The sequence below is a fragment of the Leucoraja erinacea genome, chromosome 5, assembly GCF_028641065.1.
Source record: "Leucoraja erinacea ecotype New England chromosome 5, Leri_hhj_1, whole genome shotgun sequence".
Taxonomy (NCBI): Eukaryota; Metazoa; Chordata; class Chondrichthyes; order Rajiformes; family Rajidae; genus Leucoraja; species Leucoraja erinaceus.
Genome location: NC_073381.1, coordinates 98,129,358 through 98,150,407, shown reverse-complemented (window position 1 = coordinate 98,150,407; position 21,050 = coordinate 98,129,358). Strand labels below are relative to the sequence as shown.

The 21,050-nt window shown below is 51.0% G+C and overlaps 1 protein-coding gene across 1 annotated transcript in view; it reads right to left on the bottom strand.

Annotated features, from left to right (window-relative positions):
- daam2 (dishevelled associated activator of morphogenesis 2) overlaps positions 1-21,050 on the bottom strand; it is a 274,117-nt gene that overhangs the window by 120,004 nt on the left and 133,063 nt on the right. The window contains 2 exon segments of the mRNA XM_055636342.1: positions 1,426-1,500; positions 19,756-19,845. Coding sequence (XP_055492317.1) covers positions 1,426-1,500; positions 19,756-19,845 — 165 coding nt within the window.

Below are 21,050 nucleotides of genomic sequence, written 5' to 3'. Positions count from 1 at the left end.
TCTATGTTCCCTGCCCTATGAATCTGTGTTCTCTGATCTATAATCTGTGTTCTCTGATCTATAATCTGTGTTCTCTGATCTATGATCTGTGTTCTCTGATCTATGATCTGTCTTCTCTGATCTATGATCTGTGTTCTCTGATCTATGATCTGTGTTCTCTGATCTATGATCTGTGTTCTCTGATCTATGATCTGTGTTCTCTGATCTATGATCTGTGTTCTCTGATCTATGATCTGTGTTCTCTGATCTATGATCTGTGTTCTCTGTGTTCTCTGATCTATGATCTGTGTTCTCTGATCTATGATCTGTCTTCTCTGATCTATGATCTGTCTTCTCTGATCTATGCTCTGTGTTCTCTGATTTATGATCTGTGTTCTCTATTCATTGTATAGTATTCTAGATTCTATGTTCTATGTTCTATGTTCTATGTTCTATGTTCTTGTAATCTATGATTTATATTCTATGATCTATAATCTATGATCTATAATCTATGCTCCACATTCTAAGGATAACCATCTTGTCCCGTATTTGACCGCTACTACTCGGGTCGAGGGGACTGTCGGGTCGGAGCGCCGCGTCCGGCCCCGCCTCACCCGTCCCGACGTAGTGCAGCCCATGGAGTGCAGCAGCAGCAGCAGCAGCGCCTCGCCCGTGGCCCCGTCGGTCGGCAGCCCAGCCAGCTGTCCGACCTTCGGACCTTTGCTTACCGCCGACACCACCACCCCTCCTTCTCATGGCCGATCATCGGTCCATGAGTTGGATGGGGCTCCGGACTTTGTGCACGACGTCGCGCGGCCCGGGCCAAAACTCCTCAGCTGGCCCGCCGGCTGGGCTTTGTGTGCAGTCCAGCACCCGGGACAACTCATCATTCACCCAGACACGGCCCAGTCGGTCAACGAATTGCCGTTGGGAATTTGTCCCGTATTTTTACCTTTTGTCCCTTATTTGGGAGTGAGGAAGTTGGCAGCCTTAGTTGGCCCACACAACATGACCCGGAAAGCGATGAGGGTGGTTTGGCTAAACATAGACAGGAAGATGGTGATAGCATTGGTAGAGCGAAAGAGGGTTGGTTGCCGTCTGTGAGCCAGGATGTTTCCATGCGTGGGAGAGTCTAGGACTAGAGGTCACAGCCCAGTATTAAAGGATGTTCTTTTTGGAAGGAGATGAGGAGGAATTTCTTTAGTCAGAGGGTGGTGAATCTGTGGAATTCTTTGCCACATAAGGTTGTGGAGGCCAAGTCATTGGATATATTTAAGGCGTAGATAGATAGATTTTTGATTAGTGTGGGTGTCAGGGGTTATGGGGAGAAGGCAGGAGAATGGGGTTAGGAGGGAGAGATAAATCAGCCATGATTTAATGGTGGAATAGACTTGATGGGACAAATGGCCTAATTCTCCTCCTATTCCTTATGACCTTATGACTTACTGCAGCCATGGAGTTGATGCGGTCAATGTAGTAATCGGGCCAGCTGGTAGCCTGCTTGTTCGGGTCATCTTGTTCCTGGGGAGAGATGGAAGCTTCCGGTTAACACCCAGATTTCAATCTCTGTACACCCACGATCGCACAAATATCAGACTTTCACATTAAAATAACTCGACACCCACCAGGGACAATTTACATTTACACCAAGCCAATTAACCTACAAACCTGTACGTCTTTGGAGTGTGGGAGGAAACCGAAGATCTCGGAGAAAAACCCACGCAGGTCACGGGGAGACCGTACAAACTCTGTACAGACAGCTCCCGTAGCCGTGATCGAACCCGGGTTTCCTGCGCTGTGAGGCAGCGTTCCAGGCACCCACCACACTCTGTGGAACAAACGCCCCCACACATCTCCATTCAACTTTCCCCCTTTCTTCAGGAGCTTTGTAGGGTTGTATTAGCCGGGACATCCCGTATATTGGGCTAAATTGGTTTATCCCGTACGGGACCGCCCTTGTCCCGTATTTGACCGCTACTACTCGGGTCGAGGGGACTGTCGGGTCGGAGCGCCGCGTCCGGCCCCGCCTCACCCGTCCCGACGTAGTGCAGCCCGTGGAGTGCAGCAGCAGCAGCAGCAGCGCCTCGCCCGTGGCCCCGTCGGTCGGCAGCCCGGCCAGCTGTCCGACCTTCGGACCTTCGCTTACCGCCGACACCACCACCCCTCCTTCTCATGGCCGATCATCGGTTCATGCGTTGGATGGGGCGCCGGACTTTGCGCGCGATATCGCGCGGCCCGGGCCAAAACTCCTCAGCTGGCCCGCCGGCTGGGCTTTGTGTACAGTCCAGCACCCGGGACAACTCATCATTCACCCAGCCACGGCCCAGTCGGTCAACGAATTGCCGTCGGGAATTTGTCCCGTATTTTGACCTTTTGTCCCTTATTTGGGAGTGAGAAAGTTGGAAACCCTAGAGTTATGGCCTCTCGTGATGGACATATCCACCCTGGGAGAAAGGTTCTGACTGTCTACCCTATCTATGCCTCTCGCACAATGTTATATAGTTCTATCAGGTTTCCTCTCAACCACCGACGTTGCAGAGAAAACAATCCAAGTCTGTCCAACCTCTCCTTGTAGCTAATACCCTGTCATCCAGGCAACGTACTGGATATATTACACCCTCTCCAAAGCATCCATACTGTTCCAGTACTGGAGTAGCTACGCCTGATGTGGGAATAACGTTTAGTGCAAGATAAAGCCAGCAAAGTCCGATCAATGATAGTCCAAGGGTCACCAATAAGGTAGATAGTAGTTCAGCACTGCTCTCTGGTTGTGGTTGTATGATTCAGTTGCCTGATAACAGCTGGGAAGAAACTGTCCCTGAATCTGGAGGTGTGCGTTTTCACACGTGTATCTTTTATGCCCGATGGAAGAGGGGAGAAGAGGGAGTGGCCAGGGTGTGACTCGTCCTTGATGATGCTGCTGGCCTTGCCGAGGGGGGAAGAGGGAGTGTCCGGGATATGGGCATATCCTCAGTTAGCTTTTATTGCCCCTTCTGCTGCGGTAAGAGCAAGGCCACCCTACTTGAGTAGGACAGACCTCCTCTGCTGAAACCCATTAGGAAGCCAGGTGGGTTTTTATGACAATCCAGAGGTTTCATGAATACGAGTGTTATTTTTGGGGAGATTCCATTTTATTAACTGAATTTAAATTCCACAGCTGCCTTGGTGGGATTTGAACTCAGAAATCTGAGTTGCTGGACTGTTCCCTGGGTTACTAGATTGATATTTTAACTGCTACGCCACTTTGTCCCAGGGCTTTTTATTGGGGGGGGGAGACGAAATAATGCAATCTGCATTGCAAGCCCGATTCAAGCATAGGAGGGTGGCAAAGTGGTGCAGCAGTAGAAAACCTGACGCTGTGAGGCAGCAACTCTACCACTGCGCCACCGTGCCATCCCTTGCTGGAGTTACCCCAACATTTTGTGTCTATAAACCAGCATTTGCAGTTCCTGTTTATAATATTCCCTCTAAACCTTTCCTAATCCATATAATATGTTTGTGTCTTTCAATTGTTCTTATAGTACCTGCCTCAACTACTATCTCTCGCACCGGTAGGCGGCGCGACTCTCGTCAGCAGCGGCCTCTGCAGCCCGTCCGCGTTTTTATTATTTTTTGTCTATGTTTCTATGTAGTTTTTGTTATTTTTTGTTGTGGTATGTGTGTGGGGGGGGGGGGGGGTGGGGTGGGAGGGAGGGGAGGGGGGGGTAACTTTTAAATCTCTCCCTGCACGGGAGACCCGACCTTTTCTTTGTCGGGTCTCCGTTGTCGTTGGGGCTGCAACGAGGAGCGGCCTCCAACAGGAAGACCGGGGGCTCTGGTGCTGACTACTCACCTCACCGTCGCGGAGCTGGCCGAGTCCAGAGCGGGTGGAGCGGTGGTGGAGCGCTGCTGCGCTGCGGCCCGACCTCCGGAGAGTCGGAGGCTGCAACTGCGGGTCTGGCGGACGGCGGCACCGGGAGCCCGGGGGTCCCTGGAGGGAGACCGCTTTTCAGGGCTCCCGCAATGGCGACTTCTCCCGCCCGAGTTGCGGGGTTGAAGAGCTCCTGGAGCGGGGCCTTACAGCACCGCCCCGCGCGGCTTGGAATGGCCGCGGGACTCTGCGAGCGCACGCCGGGGGCTCTAACGTCAATAACCCGGTGTGCGACCTTGCATCACCCGGCGTGGCTTTAATGGCCGCGGGACAATCGCCATCGCCAGCCGGGGGCTTTGACTTTGCCTCTGACATCGGGGGGGGGGGGGGGGGGGGGTGCAGTGGAGAGATAGGTTTTTTTGGCCTTCCATCACACCAATGTGATGGGTGTTTATGTAAATTATGTTGTGTCTTGGGTCTATTTGTTTGTAATGTATGGCTGCAGAAATGGCATTTCGTTTGGACCTCAAGGGGTCCAAATGACAAATAAATTGAATCTTGAATCTTGAATCTTGAATCTTGAATCTTGTTCCATGCACCCACTACATTCTGTGTGGAAAGGTTACCCCTTAGGTTCCTATGAAATCTTTCCCCACTCAGCTTAAACCTATGTTCCCTGGTACACAAAAATGCTGGAGAAACTCAGCGGGTGCAGCAGCATCTATGGATCGAAGGAAATAGGCAATGTTTCGGGCCAAAACCCTTCTTCAGACTGATGTTCCCTGGTGTTTGATTGCCCGATGTTGGGTAAAAGTCTTTGTGCATTCACCCGATCTATTCCCCTCATGGTTTTATACACCTCTATAAGATCACCCCTCATCTTCTTGTGTTCCAAGGAATAAAGTCCTAACCTGACCAGCCTTTCCCTGTAGCTCAGGCACTCAAGTCCTGACAACATCCTCGTAAATCTTCTCTACTCTTGACCGTCTCCAGTACGGGGTTGGTATTGATGGCACTGCCCTGAGCTGGTTCATCTCCTACCTCAAAGGTAGGAGTTTCTCAACTAACATAGGCAACCCATTCTCCTCCCCAGCTAATCTCTGCTGTGGGGTTGCAGAAGGTTCCATCCTTGGCCCCATTCTCTTCTCCCTGTATATGCTCCCCTTAGGCCGAGTCATTCAAAGGCACGGCATTTCCTTCCATTGCTACGCAGACGATACACAACTCTATCTCCCCCTGAAGCCCAAAAACCAATCAAATCTGTTTAACCTTACCCACTGCCTCGAGGATATAAACTGCTGGATGGCCCAGAACTTCCTCCAACTAAATGAGAGTAAGTCTGAGATCATCCTTCTCGGCCCCTCGGAATCAATCAAAATGATAGCAGGCAGCCTTGGAAGCCTTACCCCACTACTCAAACCTCACGTCAAAAACCTCGGCGTGATATTTGACTCAGCACTGAAATTTGACAAACAAGTCAATGCCGTGGTAAAAGCTAGCTTCTTTCAGCTTCGGACAATAGCTAAAATAAAACAATTCCTCCAGTTTGATGACCTGGAAAAGATCATCCACACATTCATCTCCTCCCGCCTAGATTACTGCAACTCCCTTTACACTGGCATCAGCCAATCTTCCCTGTCCCGCCTGCAACTGGTCCAAAACGCCGCAGCGAGACTCCTGACGGGCACCCGAAAAAGGGACCACATCACCCCGATCCTGGCCTCTCTCCACTGGCTCCCTGTGCGGTTCCGTATAAACTTCAAGATCCTCCTCTATGTCTACAAAGCCCTCAATGGGCTTTCCCCCTCCTACATTAAAAGTCTTCTCACCCACCACTCCACCTCCAGGCCCCTCAGATCAGCCGACTTGGGGCTGCTGAATATCCCGCGGTCTAGGCATAAGCTTAGGGGCGACCGCGCCTTTGCGGTTGCAGCTCCTAGACTGTGGAACAGCAGTATCCCTCTTCCGATCAGAACTGCCCCTTTCATCGACTCTTTTAAGTCTAGACTAAAGACTTATCTATACTCACAATCCTTTCCTGACGTGCTCTGAGTGAGGGCTACATGTATATATGTATGTAGTCTGTTTTGTTGTGCTATTCTTATAACAAACTAGACCTAGTGCAGACCCGTTGGGTCTGTTCCCCCAACGTGTGGTTGTGGGGGGGGGGGAGGCGGCATGCAGAGAGGGGGGGGAGAGAAGGGGGGGGGAGAGAGGGGAGGAGAGGGGAGAGGGAGGGGGAGGAGAGGGAGAGGGAGGGAGGAGAGGGAGGGGGGAGAGGGAGGGGGAGAGGGAGGGGAAGAGAGGAGAGGGGGGATAGGAGAGGGGGGGAGAGGAGAGGGGGGGAGGGAGAGGGGGAGAGGAGAGGGGGGAGGAGAGGAGAGGAGAGGAGAGGAGAGAGAGAGGAGAGGGAGAGAGAGGGGGAGAGAGAGAGGGGGAGGGGAGAGAGAAGGAGGGGGGGGGAGAAGGAGAGAGGGAGAGAGAAGGGGGGAGGGAGGGGGGGGGGAGGAGAGGGAGGGGGGAGAGGGGGGGAGGGAGAGGGAGAGGAGAGGGGGGAGAGGAGAGAGAGTGCGAAAGAGGAAGAGGACCCAGGGGGGAGGGGGAAGGGGGAGAGGAGTGGGGAGGAGAGGGAGAACCATATTTTCAGAGGGGGAAAGGGAGAGGGTACTCACAGGGGGGAGAGAGGAGAGGGAGAAGGGAGAGGAGAGGGGGGAGAGGAGGAGAGGGGGAGAGGAGAGAGGGAGAGATTGGGGGGGGAGGAGAGGCACTTGCAGGGGGGTAGAGGAGAGAGGGGGGAGGAGCGAGGGGGGAGGGAGGGGGAGGGGAGGAGAGGACTGGGAGGGGGGGGAGGAGAGGGAGGGGGTGGGGGGAGAGAGAGAACTTCAAAACCAAACCCAATCAAAACTATTTGCAGGCAGTGCTTTTTTACCTCTAACCATATTTTTTTTCAAACCAAATTAAAGGGTACTCACAGTGCTGTAGACATTTGTCAGTGTCATTCAAAGCTCTGATTGAGGCACACCACTTGCAGAGACTGATTGAGGCACACCACTTGCAGAGACTGATTGAGGCACACCACTTCCTGGTTTTATAGTCGCTCCCCCTCCCTCCAGCAGGGGCAGCAGAGAGAATGGGGAATGTTGTAAAAACATTAATATCTCTGTCAATTTTCATCGACGGGAAAAATACTCGGCACACACGCGGCGGAGGGGGGCTCTGAGCGAGGTGGCCAAAAATGACGGCCGTAGGTGGCGGCGTTCTCTCGGAAATCGCAGCACAGAAAGCCGAAACCGGTCAAGAACAGAGTTTTAGTAATATAATAGATGTAAAGCACTTTGGCCAATGAGAGTTGTTTTTTAAATGTGCTGTATAAATAAATGTGACTTGACTTGACTTGACTTAACTACTCTCTTTCCAATTTAACAACCTTCAATAGGTTTAGGCTGCTTATCACTCATGTGTACCGAGGTACAGTGAATAGTTTTGTTCTGCATGCGATCAGATATTCTACACATAAACACCATCAAGTTAAACTCGTGCAGTAGGTAGAGCAAAGGGGAAGATACAAAGTGCGGAATACAGTTCTCAGCATTGTAGCGCACCACTTCCACAGACAAAGTCCAATGTCCACAATGGGGTAGAGGTGAATCGGACAGTACCCTAGCTTATGTTCAGAAGCCTGATAACAGAGGGGAAGAAGCTGTTCCTGAGTCTGGTGGTGCGCGCTTTCAAGCTTCTGTACCTTCTGCCGGTCGGGAGCGGGGAGAAGAAGGAATGACCGGGGTGGGACAAGGCTTTGACGATGTTGGCTGATTTCCCGGAGCGGCGTGAAGTGGAGACGGATTCAATTGACTGAAAACACATTGAGAATTACGAATATTTCCCCACATCACAACAGCGGCTGCAATTTATGGATAATTCATTGCCTGGGAAGAGCTTTGGGACATTTTCTCCAGTCTGGAAAAATGCAATAGTTATTTCTTCCCTCATCTCACCTCGGTTATATTTTGTCAAAGAATGCAAGGAACAATTTTCCTGTGCCCCCCCACCCCCCCCCCCCCCAAGCCCAGCATCCTCTAACATTGCTGAGCTGTGTCAGTACCCCAGGTATCTCCCACTGAACTCCTGACCCAGGGAGATGTATCTCATGACCATGTCCACCAACTCATCCCACTCACAGCAGCAGAGACCCGGTTTGATTCTGACCTTGGGTGCTGTCTGTACGGAGTTTGCACGTTCTCCCCGTGTCCTCGTGGGTTTTCTCCGGGTTTAGGCCTACATCTCAAAGATGTGCGGGTTTGTAGGTTTATTGGCTCTGGTAAAGTATCCCCTGTTGCAGGGGTCGGGAACCTTGTTCTGCACAGGAACCAGGACCCATGTCTGTGAGCGGATGGCGGGTCACATCTATCACCACACTGTGACACTTGGTGTCGTTTTTCGCATTAAGGGCCTGTCCCATTTGGGCGTCATTTGCGTGTAATTTACGAGACATCATTTACGCATTACGCGCACATGGTGGGTGGTGACGTAGGCAGTGGCACGCGGTTGCGCGCAGTGCCCCAGGATTTTGTGATGTAGAAAATCTTTGCGTGCAATCTGCATGACGCGCAAATGACACCCAAGTGGGACGGGCCCTTTAGTCTTCATGTGTTTTTCTGCCGTTCCCATGTCGGCTCGCTTGCCCCGGGACTGGCTCTAGCGCCCATGTCGGCTCGCTTGCCCCGGGACTGGCTCTAGCGCCCATGTCGGCTCGCTTGCCCCGGGACTGGCTCTAGCGCCCATGTCGGCTGAGCTTGCCCCGGGACTGGCTCTAGCGCCCCATGTGGCTCGGCTGGGACTGCTTTAGCCCCATGGGCTCGCTTGCCCTGGCTCTAGCGCCCATGTCGTCGGCTCGCTTGCCCGGGACTGGCTCTAGAAAAAATGTCGGCTCGCTTGCCCGGGAACTGGGGTTCTAGCGCCCATGTCGGCTCGCTCCCCCGGGACTGGCTCTAGCGCGCCATGTCGGCTCGCTTGCCCCGGGACTGGCTCTAGCGCCCATGTCGGCTCGCTTGCCCCGGGACTGGCTCTAGCGCCCATGTCGGCTCGCTTGCCCCGGGACTGGCTCTAGCGCCCATGTCGGCTCGCTTGCCCCGGGACTGGCTCTAGCGCCCATGTCGGCTCGCTTGCCCCGGCTCTCGCGCCCATGTCGGCTCGCTTGCCCTGGGACTGGCTCTAGCGCCCATGTCGGCTCGCTTGCCCCGGGACTGGCTCTAGCGCCCATGTCGGCTCGCTTGCCGCGGGACGGGCTGCAGTTCCCAGGTCGCGAAAACGAATTGAAAAAAAAATACGCCTGCGTGCCGGATGATTTTGGGTTACGGGCCGCATCTGCCCCGTGGGCAGTAGGTTGCCGAACCCTGCCCTAGCGTGTGTAGGATAGAACTGGTGTACGCACGATGGCTGGTCAGCACGGTTTCAGTGGGCCGAAGGGCCTGTTTCCATACTCTGTCTCTAAACTAAACTAAGCTTTATCCTACATAGAATTAACTGGGAATAGAGGACAATGACGACTGGCTTCATTTTGGCATGTAACGAATGATTGATTGAAGAAAGAGGAATCTCAACCTGAAACGTCACCCATTCCTTCTCTCCAGAGATGCTGCCTGTCCCGCTGAGTTACTCCAGCTGTTTGTGCCTACCTGCGATTGAATGAAGGATACAGCATGGAAACAGGCCCTTCGGCCCACCGGGTTTATGCTGACCACCGATCACCCGCCCGCACTAGTTGTGCGTTATCCCACTTTCTCATCCACTCTGCGGTTGGTGCACAAGAGGCGATGGAACCGACAAACCTGCACGTCTCTGGGATGTGGGAGGGAGACCGGAGCACCCGGAGAAAACCCACGTGGTCACGGGGAAGATCGTGCAAACTTCGCACTCGCGCGCACGCACACACACACAGACAGCACCCGAGGTCAGGATCGAACTCGGGGTCTCTGGCGCTGTGAGAGTCTACTCCGCAGGGCAGGTAGACTGGAAACAAAGAGACAGTCAGTCTGTGCCATTCACACGGGCAGTCGAATGACTTCAATAAAGCTCGGCTGTTAACTGATTAGCGGGAGGAACAGGGAGCCTTTGACTGAACTCACCCTGGCTCCAATGACCATTTGCAAGGCTCTCCCCTCAGCCTCTGACAAAGGCTGCTGTCTTATGAAGCATGTAATGAAGTATGAGTTCATTGAGATCACCCAGTGTTACCTTGGAGCGCCGCAGGACAGGGTCACCGCAGCCGCAGCGGTCAGAAACAGAGTTCAAAGGGATCCATGAAGTTCAGATGAGAGGGGCAAAGGTTAATGGAGGTGTACGTGGCAGGATTTTCTTACACAGAGGGCGCTAGGAACGCGCTGCCAGGGATGGTGGTGGAGGCAGATGCATAGGATGTTATCCCCCGGTGGCACAGCAGTAGAGTTGCTGCCTCACAGCGCCAGGGACCCCCCGTTCAATCCTGACTTACGAGCGGTAGACAAAAGTGCTGGAGAAACTCAGCAGGTGCAGCAGCATCTATGGAGCGAAGGAAATAGGCAACGTTTCGGGCCGAAACCCTTCTTCAGACTGATGAAGAAATGCAACAAATGCATTTCGTTGTCTCTGTAATGCATTTCGTTGTCTCTGTACTGTACACTGACAATGACAATTAAAATTGAATCTGAAATTGAATCTGAATCTGAAGCATGACTACGGGCGCTGTCTGTACGGAGTTTGTACGTTCTCCCCGTGACCTCCGTGGGTTTTCTCCGGGTGCTCCGGATTCCTCCCACACTCCAAAGACGTGCGGGTTTGTAGACTAATTAGCTTCGGGGAAGATTAGAAATTGTCCCTAGTGTGTAGGGTACTGTTAATGTGCAGCTCCACAATATAATCATACGGCCCTTCGGCCCAACTTGCGCATGCTGGCCATACTTCATCTATACTAGTCCAACCAGCCCAAGTTTGGCCCGAATCCCTCTAAAACTTTCCTGTCCCTATACCTGTCCAAATATACCTGTCCAAACCATCCTGCCCGGATCCCTATATTTTAAATAATGTTAACCACATCAGCCTCAACTACCTCCTCCAGCAGCTCGTTCCATATACCCATCACCCTTAGTGTAAAAACGTTACCCCTCAGGTTCCTATTAAATCTTTCCCCTCTCATCTTAAACCTATGTCCCTGGTTCTTGATTCCCCAACTCTGGGGACAAGACTGTGCATCTAACCGATCTATTCCTCTCGTGATGTTGTATACCTCTATAAGATCACCTCTCAACCTCCTGCGCTCCAAGGAATAGTCCCGGCCTGCTCAACCTCTCCCTATCGCTCAGGCCCTCAAGTCCTGGCAACATCCTTGTAAATCTTATCCACACCCTCTCCAGCTGAATGACATCCTTCCTATAACAGGGTGACCAAAATGAATAAGTAAAATCAATGATTCAATCCAGTAAAAGATCATAAGATGCAGATCGTGTGTCGACAGAGGAGATTAGTTTAACTTGGCAACATGGCCAGCACAGACATAGTGGGCTGAAGGGCCTCTTCCCATGCTGTTCCATGATCTAAGGCCCCACGAGGACTTTTATTGCAGAAATAGCCGCAAGAAGTGGGAACCAAAGGATGGCAGCGGTAGAGTTGCTGCCTCACAGCGCCGGAGACCCGGGTGCTGTCTGTACAGAGTTTGCACGTTCTCCCCGTGGGTTTTCTCCGGGAAGCTCCAGTTTCCCCCCACACTCCAAAGACGGTGCAGGTTTGTAGGTTAATTGGCTTGGTGTAAGTGTAAATTGTGCTTTCTATATGTCGGAAGGGGGTGGGGGAAGGGGGGATGGTGCTGTCTGTCCTACTTTAATGTTAAAGTACTTAACCTCCCAACCAACATGAGGGCAATTTGTGGCCCGTCACAGATATGAGCAGGTGATTAAACCTCCTTTTATCTTCTCTTCAACAACAAAGGCCCCTTTTCAAGGGGTGATTGATGCCTCTCGTTCATGCACTGATCACTTCTCCAGCCCTCACACGGGGACTTCATTGCCTTTGACTCGAAAGGTCCCAGCAAGGGTCAGTGAGGTGGGACGGACAATTTAGTTCCGCTTAGTTTAGAGATACCACGCGGAAACACGACCTACGGCCCGCCGAGTCCGCGCTGACCAGCACACCCGATAACAAACAGTTAGACAGGTACATGTTTAACAACGAACTGCAGATGCTGGAAAAATCAAAGGTTGACAAAAATGCTGGAGAAACTCAGCGGGTGAGGCAACATAGAAACATAGAAAATAGGTGCAGGAGTAGGCCATTCGGCCCTTCGAGCCTGCCCCGCCATTCAATATGATCATGGTTGATCATCCAACTCAGTATCCCGTACCTGCCTTCTCTCCATACCCCCTGATCCCCTTAGCCACAAGGGCCACATCTAACTCCCTCTTAAATATAGCCAATGAACTGGCCTCAACTACCCTCTGTGGCAGAGAGTTCCAGAGATTCACCACTCTGTGTAAAAAATGTTTTTCTCATCTCAGTCCTAAAAGATTTCCCCTTATCCTTAAACTGTGACCTCTTGTTCTGGACTTCCCCTACATCGGTAACAATCTTCCTGCATCTAGCCTGTCCAACCCCTTAAGAATTCGGGTCGAAACATTGCTTATTCTTTCTCTCATAGATGCTGCCTCACCCGCTGAGTTTCTCCAGCATTTCTGTCCACCTTAGACAGGTACATGAATAGGTTTTGAGGGATATGGGCCAAAGGCGGGCAGCCAATGACTCGTGCAGCTGGGTCATGTTGGCCGGTGTGGCCAAGTTGGGCCAATTGGCCTGTTTCATTCTATGTCCAGCGAAGGACATTATTGCCATAGAGGGAGTGCAGAGAAGGTTCACCAGACTGATTCCTGGGATGTCAGGACTGTCTTATGAAGAAAGACTGGATAGACTTGGTTTATACTCTCTAGAATTTAGGAGATTGAGAGGGGATCTTATAGAAACTTACAAAATTCTTAAGGGGTGGACAGGCTAGATGCAGGAAGATTGTTCCCAATGTTGGGGAAGTCCAGAACAAGGGGTCACAGCTTAAGGATAAGGGGGAAATCCTTTAAAACCGAGATGAGAAGAACTTTTTTCACACAGAGAGTGGTGAATCTCTGGAACTCTCTGCCGCAGAGGGTAGTCGAGGCCAGTTCATTGGCTATATTTAAGAGGGAGTTAGATGTGGCCCTTGTGGCTAAGGGGATCAGAGGGTATGGAGAGAAGGCAGGTACTACTGAGTTGGATGATCAGCCATGATCATATTGAATGGCGGTGCAGGCTCGAAGGGCCGAATGGCCTACTCCTGCACCTAATTTCTATGTTCTATGTTCCCCCCCCACACCATCCAACACACACATAGGGACAATTTACATTTACACCAAGCCAATTAACCTACAAACCTGTGCGTCTTTGGAGTGTGGGCGGAAACTGATGATCTCGGTGAAAACCCAGGTCACGGGCGGAATGTACAAACTCCGTACAGACAAGCACCGTGGTCGGGATCGAACCTGGGCCTCTGGCACTGAAAGCACTGTAAGGCAGCGACTCTACCGCTGCGCCACCGTGGCCACCCCCTTCAGGCATTGAAAGAGCAGGTCTTTGACAGAGAAGGAATGCGTCATCTATCTCTGGAGCACATCGACTGAGCTACTGCAGAACCTGTGGTTTAGTTTAGTTTCCATTACGACTGTCTAGTGTGCCAAGGTACAGCTTTTTACTGCTTGTTGTCCAATCAAAGAAAATGCCATGAGATTTGAACATGTATAATTTAGTAGGAGGAGCAGGCCAGAGTCATAGTGACACAGGTGAAGAAACAGGCCCTTCGGCCCAACTTGCCCACAATGTCCCAGCTACACCAATCCCGCCTGCCCCATATCTCTCCAAACCTCTCCTATCCATGTACCAGTCCAAATGTTATTTTGAAACATTGTGATATTACTTTTCTCAACTACCTCCTCCAGCAACTCATTCGATACACTCACCATCTTCATTCAGCGGATCAGCTGATCTTTTACCCAAGGTAGTGGGGGAATCCAAGACCAGAGCACATAGACTCAAGGTAGGAGGGGAAAGATTGAATAGGAACCAAAAGGGAAACTGTTCCACGCAGGGGGTGGTGGGTGTGTGGAACGAGCTGCCAGAGAAGGTAGTTGAGGCAGGCACTATAACATCATTTAAATGACACTCGTACAGGTACATGGATGAGGAAAGGTTTAGAGAGACGCCCCACATTAGCTAGTCACACTTGGGCCTAACATGGCCAAATGTGACCAGCGAAGATGGGGCATCTTGGTCAGCATGGACGAGATGGGCCGAATGGCCTCCTTATTAGGTAGTTGCTTTTCTCTCACACTTGGGCCAAACGTGGCCAAATGTGACCAGCGAAGATGGGGCAGCTTGGTCAGCATGGACGAGATGGGCCGAATGGCCTCCTTACATTTGTCCTCACACTTGGGACCAAATGTGGTCAAATGCGAGCAGCATAGATCTTGGTCAGAAATAGACACAAAATGCCGGAGTAATTCAGCGGGATAGGCAGCATCTCTGGAGAGAAGGAATGGGTGACATTTTGGGTCAAGACCCTTCTTCAGACGCATGGATGAGGTGGACTGAGTGGCCCGCTTCTTAGCTCCTTACATCTGTCCTGCATTTGGGCCAAACGAGCCAAATGTGACCAGCTACGATATGGGGGGGGAGGGGGGATTTTGGCTGGCATGGACAGGATGGGCTGAAAGGCCTGCTTCCGTGCCCCCGTAACTCTGCGCTCCAGCGGCCCATTTCCTGGACCCGCCACCCTGCGAGGAAGCTCAGACAAGGGGCTGGTCTGGCGGCCAGTTCTCAGAAGGCGTAATCATACAAGGTGGACTGACAGCTAGGAAACGGGACTCCGTGCCAACTCAAGACAACGGCAGCTGCAGTATCACATTTGTTTAACAAAACGCATTTTCCCCTGCCCTTGGGAAAGAGCCCCCTACAGATCCCTGGCCAAGAAATTTAAATAAATATTAACGGCAACGCATTAAAATATATTGCCTGCTTATTTTATACCATTATATTGGAGACGCTGCTTTGGCTTCACTGTGCGCAATATTCTCATTAAGAAAACACCTTTCTCCAGCCCGCTCTGCAGTGCCAAGTGTCCCAAATGGTTGCAGATGTTGTGGGAGGTTCCACATGTGGTAGCGATCCCGTTCCCCGTCTTGGCCGACGGCTGCTCCGTGTTTTATCGGCCCCGTTTTCTTCTCCAAAGAGGGCCTTTGTGTTTTATTTTTCTTCTCTCGTGGGCGGGGCCGAGGTGAAGAACGTCGGGAAGGGGGTGATGGGGGGGCGGGAACGGCGTCGGGAATGCCTTGCTTTCCTCCCGGAAAGATCAAACTGCGTCAGCGGCCCTGCCGCCCGTCCACGCAGGCGAAGGTTTCAACAAAGTCATAAGTGATAGGAGCAGAATTAGGCCATTCGGCCCATCAAGTCTACTCCTCCATTCAATCACGGCTGATCTATCTCTCCCTCCGAACCCCAATACTCCTGCCGTCTCCCAATCACCCCTGACACCCGTACTAATCAAGAATCTACTAATCTCAGCCTTAAATACAGGTATATGGATTGACTTGGCCTCCACAGCCTTCTGTGGCAAAGAATTCCACAGATTCACCACCCTCTGACGATGGAAAGTCACGGTTTCTTGGAGGAAACAAGGAAATACGGGCGCTGGTTCATACACGGAAAGACATAAAGTGCTGGAGTAACTCATCATCTCTGGAGAACATGGATAGGTGATGCTTTGGACCAAGACCCTTCTCCAATCTGATTGTGGTGGGGAGGTGGGGGAGGGGGGTAAGAAGGCTGGAAAAGGAGAGAGGCAGAACAACACATGTCAGGTAATGGTCCGCAAAGGTCTCGACCCAAAGCACCACCTATCCATGCTCTCCAGAGATGCTGCGTGGGTTTTAGGGACAGTCGTTAGATGCATGGATTAGGTGGTATTACTAACAGGGACGGTCAAAGAGTCACACAGCATAGACACCTTTCAAATGTATGTGTCCAAGCATCTTTTAAATATTGATACTGTACCTTCCAATAACATAAGGGGTTGAACAGACATTGATTCAACAGGTATATTCATTTTTAATTTGAAGAGATACAGTATCGAAACAGGCCCTTCGGCCCATCGAGTCCACAGAGCCCATCGATCACCCGTTCACACTAGTTCTATGTTACCCCACTTTCTCATCCACTCCCTGCACACGAGGGGCAATTAATAGAGGGACAATTAACCTGCAAACGCGCACGTATTTTGGGTGTGGGGGGAAACCGGAGCGCCTGGAGCAAACCCACGCTGTCACGGGGGGAACGGGCAAACTCCACACACGTGGACAGCACCCGAGGTCAGGATCGAACCGGGCGCTGTGAGGCAGCAACTCTACCGCTGTGCCGCCGTTGAATTGAGCTGAGCTTCGTGCTGAACAGTGGCGCATTTAATTCCCCTTCTTGTTCTCTTTCTCTGTCTACAAAGTATTTTTCCACCCATAAGTCTTTTAGCTTCCCTTCATCACAGTTCCCAGCAATTTTATGCAGTAGACATCTTCCATAAGAGAATCAATGCCTTTTTTGTGACGATTCATCATAAGTTAAAGTTATTTTCTTGAGCCGCAAGGAACGGCAGGTCCTGGTATACCAAAAAAAAAAGAGGCAAAGTGCTGCAGTAACTCGTTGGCTCAGGCAAGCATGTCTGGAGGGCATGGATAGGCAACGTTTTGGGTCTTCCTGTTCGATTGGCGGATAGATATGCAGGGAGTCAATAGACAATAGACAATAGGTGCAGGAATAGGCCATTCGGCCCTTCGAGGGAGGGAGGGATATGGATCATGTGCAGGGAGAGGAGATCAGTTTAACGGCATCATACACCTTTTTGTCTCGGAGAAAAAAATCACTTGTGGTGGACCATAAACGTAATCTGTAAAACGTTACCAGCAGTCTGGTTTAGTTTAGTTTAGAGATACTGTGCGGAAACAAGGCCATTCGGCCCACCTTGTCCACACTGACCAGCGATCCCTGCGCACTAGCACGATCCTACACACGCTTGGGACAATGTACATTTAGACCAAGCAAATTAACCTACAAGCCAGCGCGTCTTTGGAGTGTGGGAGGAAAAAGACAATCTCTGAGAAAACCCAGGCAGGTCACGGGGAGAACGTGCAAACTCCGTAGAGGCAGGATTGAACCCGCCGGGGTCTCTGGCGCTGTGAGGTAGCAGCTTTACCGCTGCGCCACCGTGCTGCCCCTGTACTCTTCTATGTTCCATTACATTGTGGAGTGAATGATTACTAATCTTGCAAACCGGCAACTTTTTGTCTCTAAGAAATATAATCACTGTACAGGAACACAAACTCCATCTGTAAAGTGTTAACAGCAGTCTAGTCCTTCTGAAGGCAAGTGCTTGCTTCGATGGACAATTATCATGTTATTGGATGGAGATATCTGCCCAGGGCAATCCGAGTGGATCCTCTTCAAAAGATTGGTCTGTTGTAGGAAAGATGTTGTCAAGCTGGAAAGGCTCAGAGAAGATTTACTAGGATGTTGCCAGGATTAGATGGTCTGATCTCTAGGGAGAGGTTGAGTAGGCTGGGACTCTATTCCTTTGGAACGCTGGAGGAGGAGGGGTGACCTTATAGAGGTGTACAAAATCATTAGAGGAATAGATCGGGTAGATGCACAGAGTCTTTTGCCCAGAGTAGGGGGAATCGAGGACCAGAGGACACAGGTTTAAGGTGAAGGGAAAAAGATTAAATAGGAATCTGAGGGCTAACTTTTTCACTCAAAGGGTGGTGGGTGGCTGGAACAAGCTGCCAGAAGAGGAAGTTGAGGCAGGGACTATCCCAATGTTTAAGAAACAGTTAAACAGGTACATGGATAGGACAGGTTTGGAGCGATGTGGACCAAACGCAGGCAGGTGGGGCTAGTGTAGCTGGGAAGGGCAAGGAAACAGGTCATCAGTGACTCTGGCAGCCCCTTGAAGAAGATGGCCAAACAACTGGCTTTCCTGTTCTACTTCAAGTTCTTCTTCAATTTTACAAATACCTCAGATCTGCACCATCCGTAACATTCCTGGCCAGAGCGATACAGTGGTGCAGCTTTTACAGTCGCTGTCTCCCATTGTCAGAGATCTGGGTTCGATCCTGACCTCAGGTGCTGTGTGTGGGTGTGTGTGTGTGGAGTTTGTATGTTCTCCCTGTGACCGCGTGGGTTTCCTCCAGGGTGCTCAGGTTTCCTCCCAAGTCCCAAAGACGCGCGGGTTTGCAGGTTAATTGGCTCCTCTGCAAATTGCCCCTCGAGTGTCGGGAGTGGATGAGAAAGCATAGAACAAGTGTGAACGGGTGATCGGTGCGGAGCCAGTTGGCCATCTGATTGGTAAAGTGATCAAAGGTTACGGGGGGGAGAAGGCAGGAAAATGGGAATTGGGAGGGAAAAATAGATCCGCCATGATCGAACCATCACCTACAGACCTGCACGTGACTGGGATGTGGGAGGAAATCGGAGCCCCCGGAGAAATAGACAATAGACAGTAGACAATTGGTGCAGGAGTAGGCCATTCAATGTGATCATGGCTGATCATCCCAATCATTACCCCGTTCCTGCCTTGTCCCCATATCCCCTGACTCTGCTATTTTTAAGAGCCCTATCTTGTTCTCTCTTGAAAGCATCCAGAGAACCGGCCTCCACCACCCTCTGAGGCAGAGAATTCCACAGACTCACCGCTCTCTGTGAGAAAAAGTGCTTCCTCGTCTCTGTTCTAAATGGCTTACACCTTATCCTTAAACTGTGGCCCCTGGTTCTGGACTCCCCCAACATCGGGAACATGTTTCCTGCCTCTAGCATGTCCAAACCATTAATAATCTTACATGTTTCAATAAGATCCCCTCTCATCCTTCTAAACTCCAGAGTGTACAAGCCCAGCCATTCCATTCTCTCAGCATATGACAGTCCCGCCATGTCCAAACCCTTAACAATCTTATATGTTTCATATAAACCCCCATGTGGTCACAGCGAGAACGTGCCCAATCCACACACACACCGTTCACAGCACACACACACACACACACACACACACATACACGCAGCACACACACACTCTCACTTGAACACACACACGCACACACGCACACACACAGAGACGCGCACACACACAGACACACACACACACACAGACACACACACAGACACACACACACAGACACACACACACACACACACAGACACACACACACACACAGACACATACACACAGACACACACACACAGACACACACACACAGACACACACACACACACACACACACAGTTACACAGACACACACACACAGACACACACACACAGACACACACACACGCACACACACACACACACACACACACACACACACACACACAGCCACACACACACACACACACACAGACACACACACAGACACACACACACACACACACACACACACACACACACACCCACACACACATAAACACACACACACACACACACACACACACACACACACACACACACACACACACACACACACACACACACACACACACACACACACACACACACACACACACACACACACACACACACACACACACACACACACACACAGACACACACACACACACACACACACACCCACACAGCACCCAAGGTCGGGATCGAACCTGGGTCTCTGGCAATGTGAGGCGGAGGACATTACCAGGTGTGCCACTGTGACTACACGCCTTCTGGTCTCATGGACTCGGTGGCCCAAGCCTTTCAATCGGTTTTTTTTCAAATCAATGGCTCAAACCATCTCGTTCCCACCAGCGCCCGGCCCATCAGCCCACCGGGACCACGTCCCCCCTCTCCCTACCTTCTTCTTGCTGCAGTAGATCTGCCACTTCTTCTCCGCTGGCAGTGCAAACATGGCATCTCGATTCTTGTCCGTGAGGTCCAACTCATCCTGGGAAGAAGATGAAGGAGAAGAACAAGAGGTCAGTCATCTAGCTGGGCAGAGAGAGGTTCTCCCCTGGATGTTGAGGACCTTAACGTGATCCCTGGGGCACCAACAGACCAGGGGACCTTCCCAAGAAGCAAACATAGACACAGAGGAAATAGGTGCTGGAGTAGGGCCATCCGGCCCTTCGAGCCAGCACCGACATTCAATATGATCACAGTGCATCATCCAGAATCAGTGCCCCGTTCCTACTTTCTCCCCATATCCCTCGATTCTGTTAGCCCTACGAGCGATAAACTCTCTCTTGAAAACATCCAGAGAATTGGCCTCCACTGCCTTCTGCGGCAGGGAATTCCACAGATTCACAACTCTCTGGGTGAAAACGTTTTTCCTCATCTCGGTCCTAAATGGCCTACCCCTTATTCTTAAAGTGTGACCCCTGGTTCTGGACTCTGCCAACATGGAGAACATTTTTCCTGCATATAGCCTGTCCAAATATTTTATATGTTTCCATTAGAGTTTATAGTGAAAATTTAAATGGGCACACGAGCATTATTTTACAGTTCTTGTACACACACACACACACATATATATATATATATATACACACACACACATATTTTATCAATAAAGCTTATTTTTGAAATAAATAATGGCCATGCTCCGAGGACAAGGTTGGTCTTAACATTTGATAAAATGGAATTTAGATGCTCTTCAAATTCTTACCAATATGTGCGACTGCCTTTAGTTTAGTTTAGTTTAGTTTAGAGATACAGCGTGAAAACAGGCCCTTCGGCCCACCGGGTCCGTGCCAACCAGCGATCCCCACACATTAACACTATCCTACACACACTAGGGACAGTTTTTACATTTATACCAAGCCAATTTACCTGCAAACCTGCATGTCTCTGGAGTGTGGGAGGAAACCGAAGATCTCGGAGAAAACCCACGCAGGTCACGGGGAGAACGTGCAAACTTGATCCACATTCACATTCCTTGCATATCCACGTTAAATTACGTACTTGTGCGCTGAATGAGTCTATATCCCGTGATAGTGCAAGATTTTCATTGTACCTGTCCCTCAATGTACTTGTGCGTGTGACAATGAGCACGACATGACCTTCTTCACCAGGGAACAGTACAGCACAAGAACAGGCTCTTCGGCCAACAATATCCGTGCTGGACATGATGCCAACTTATCAATAACCGGC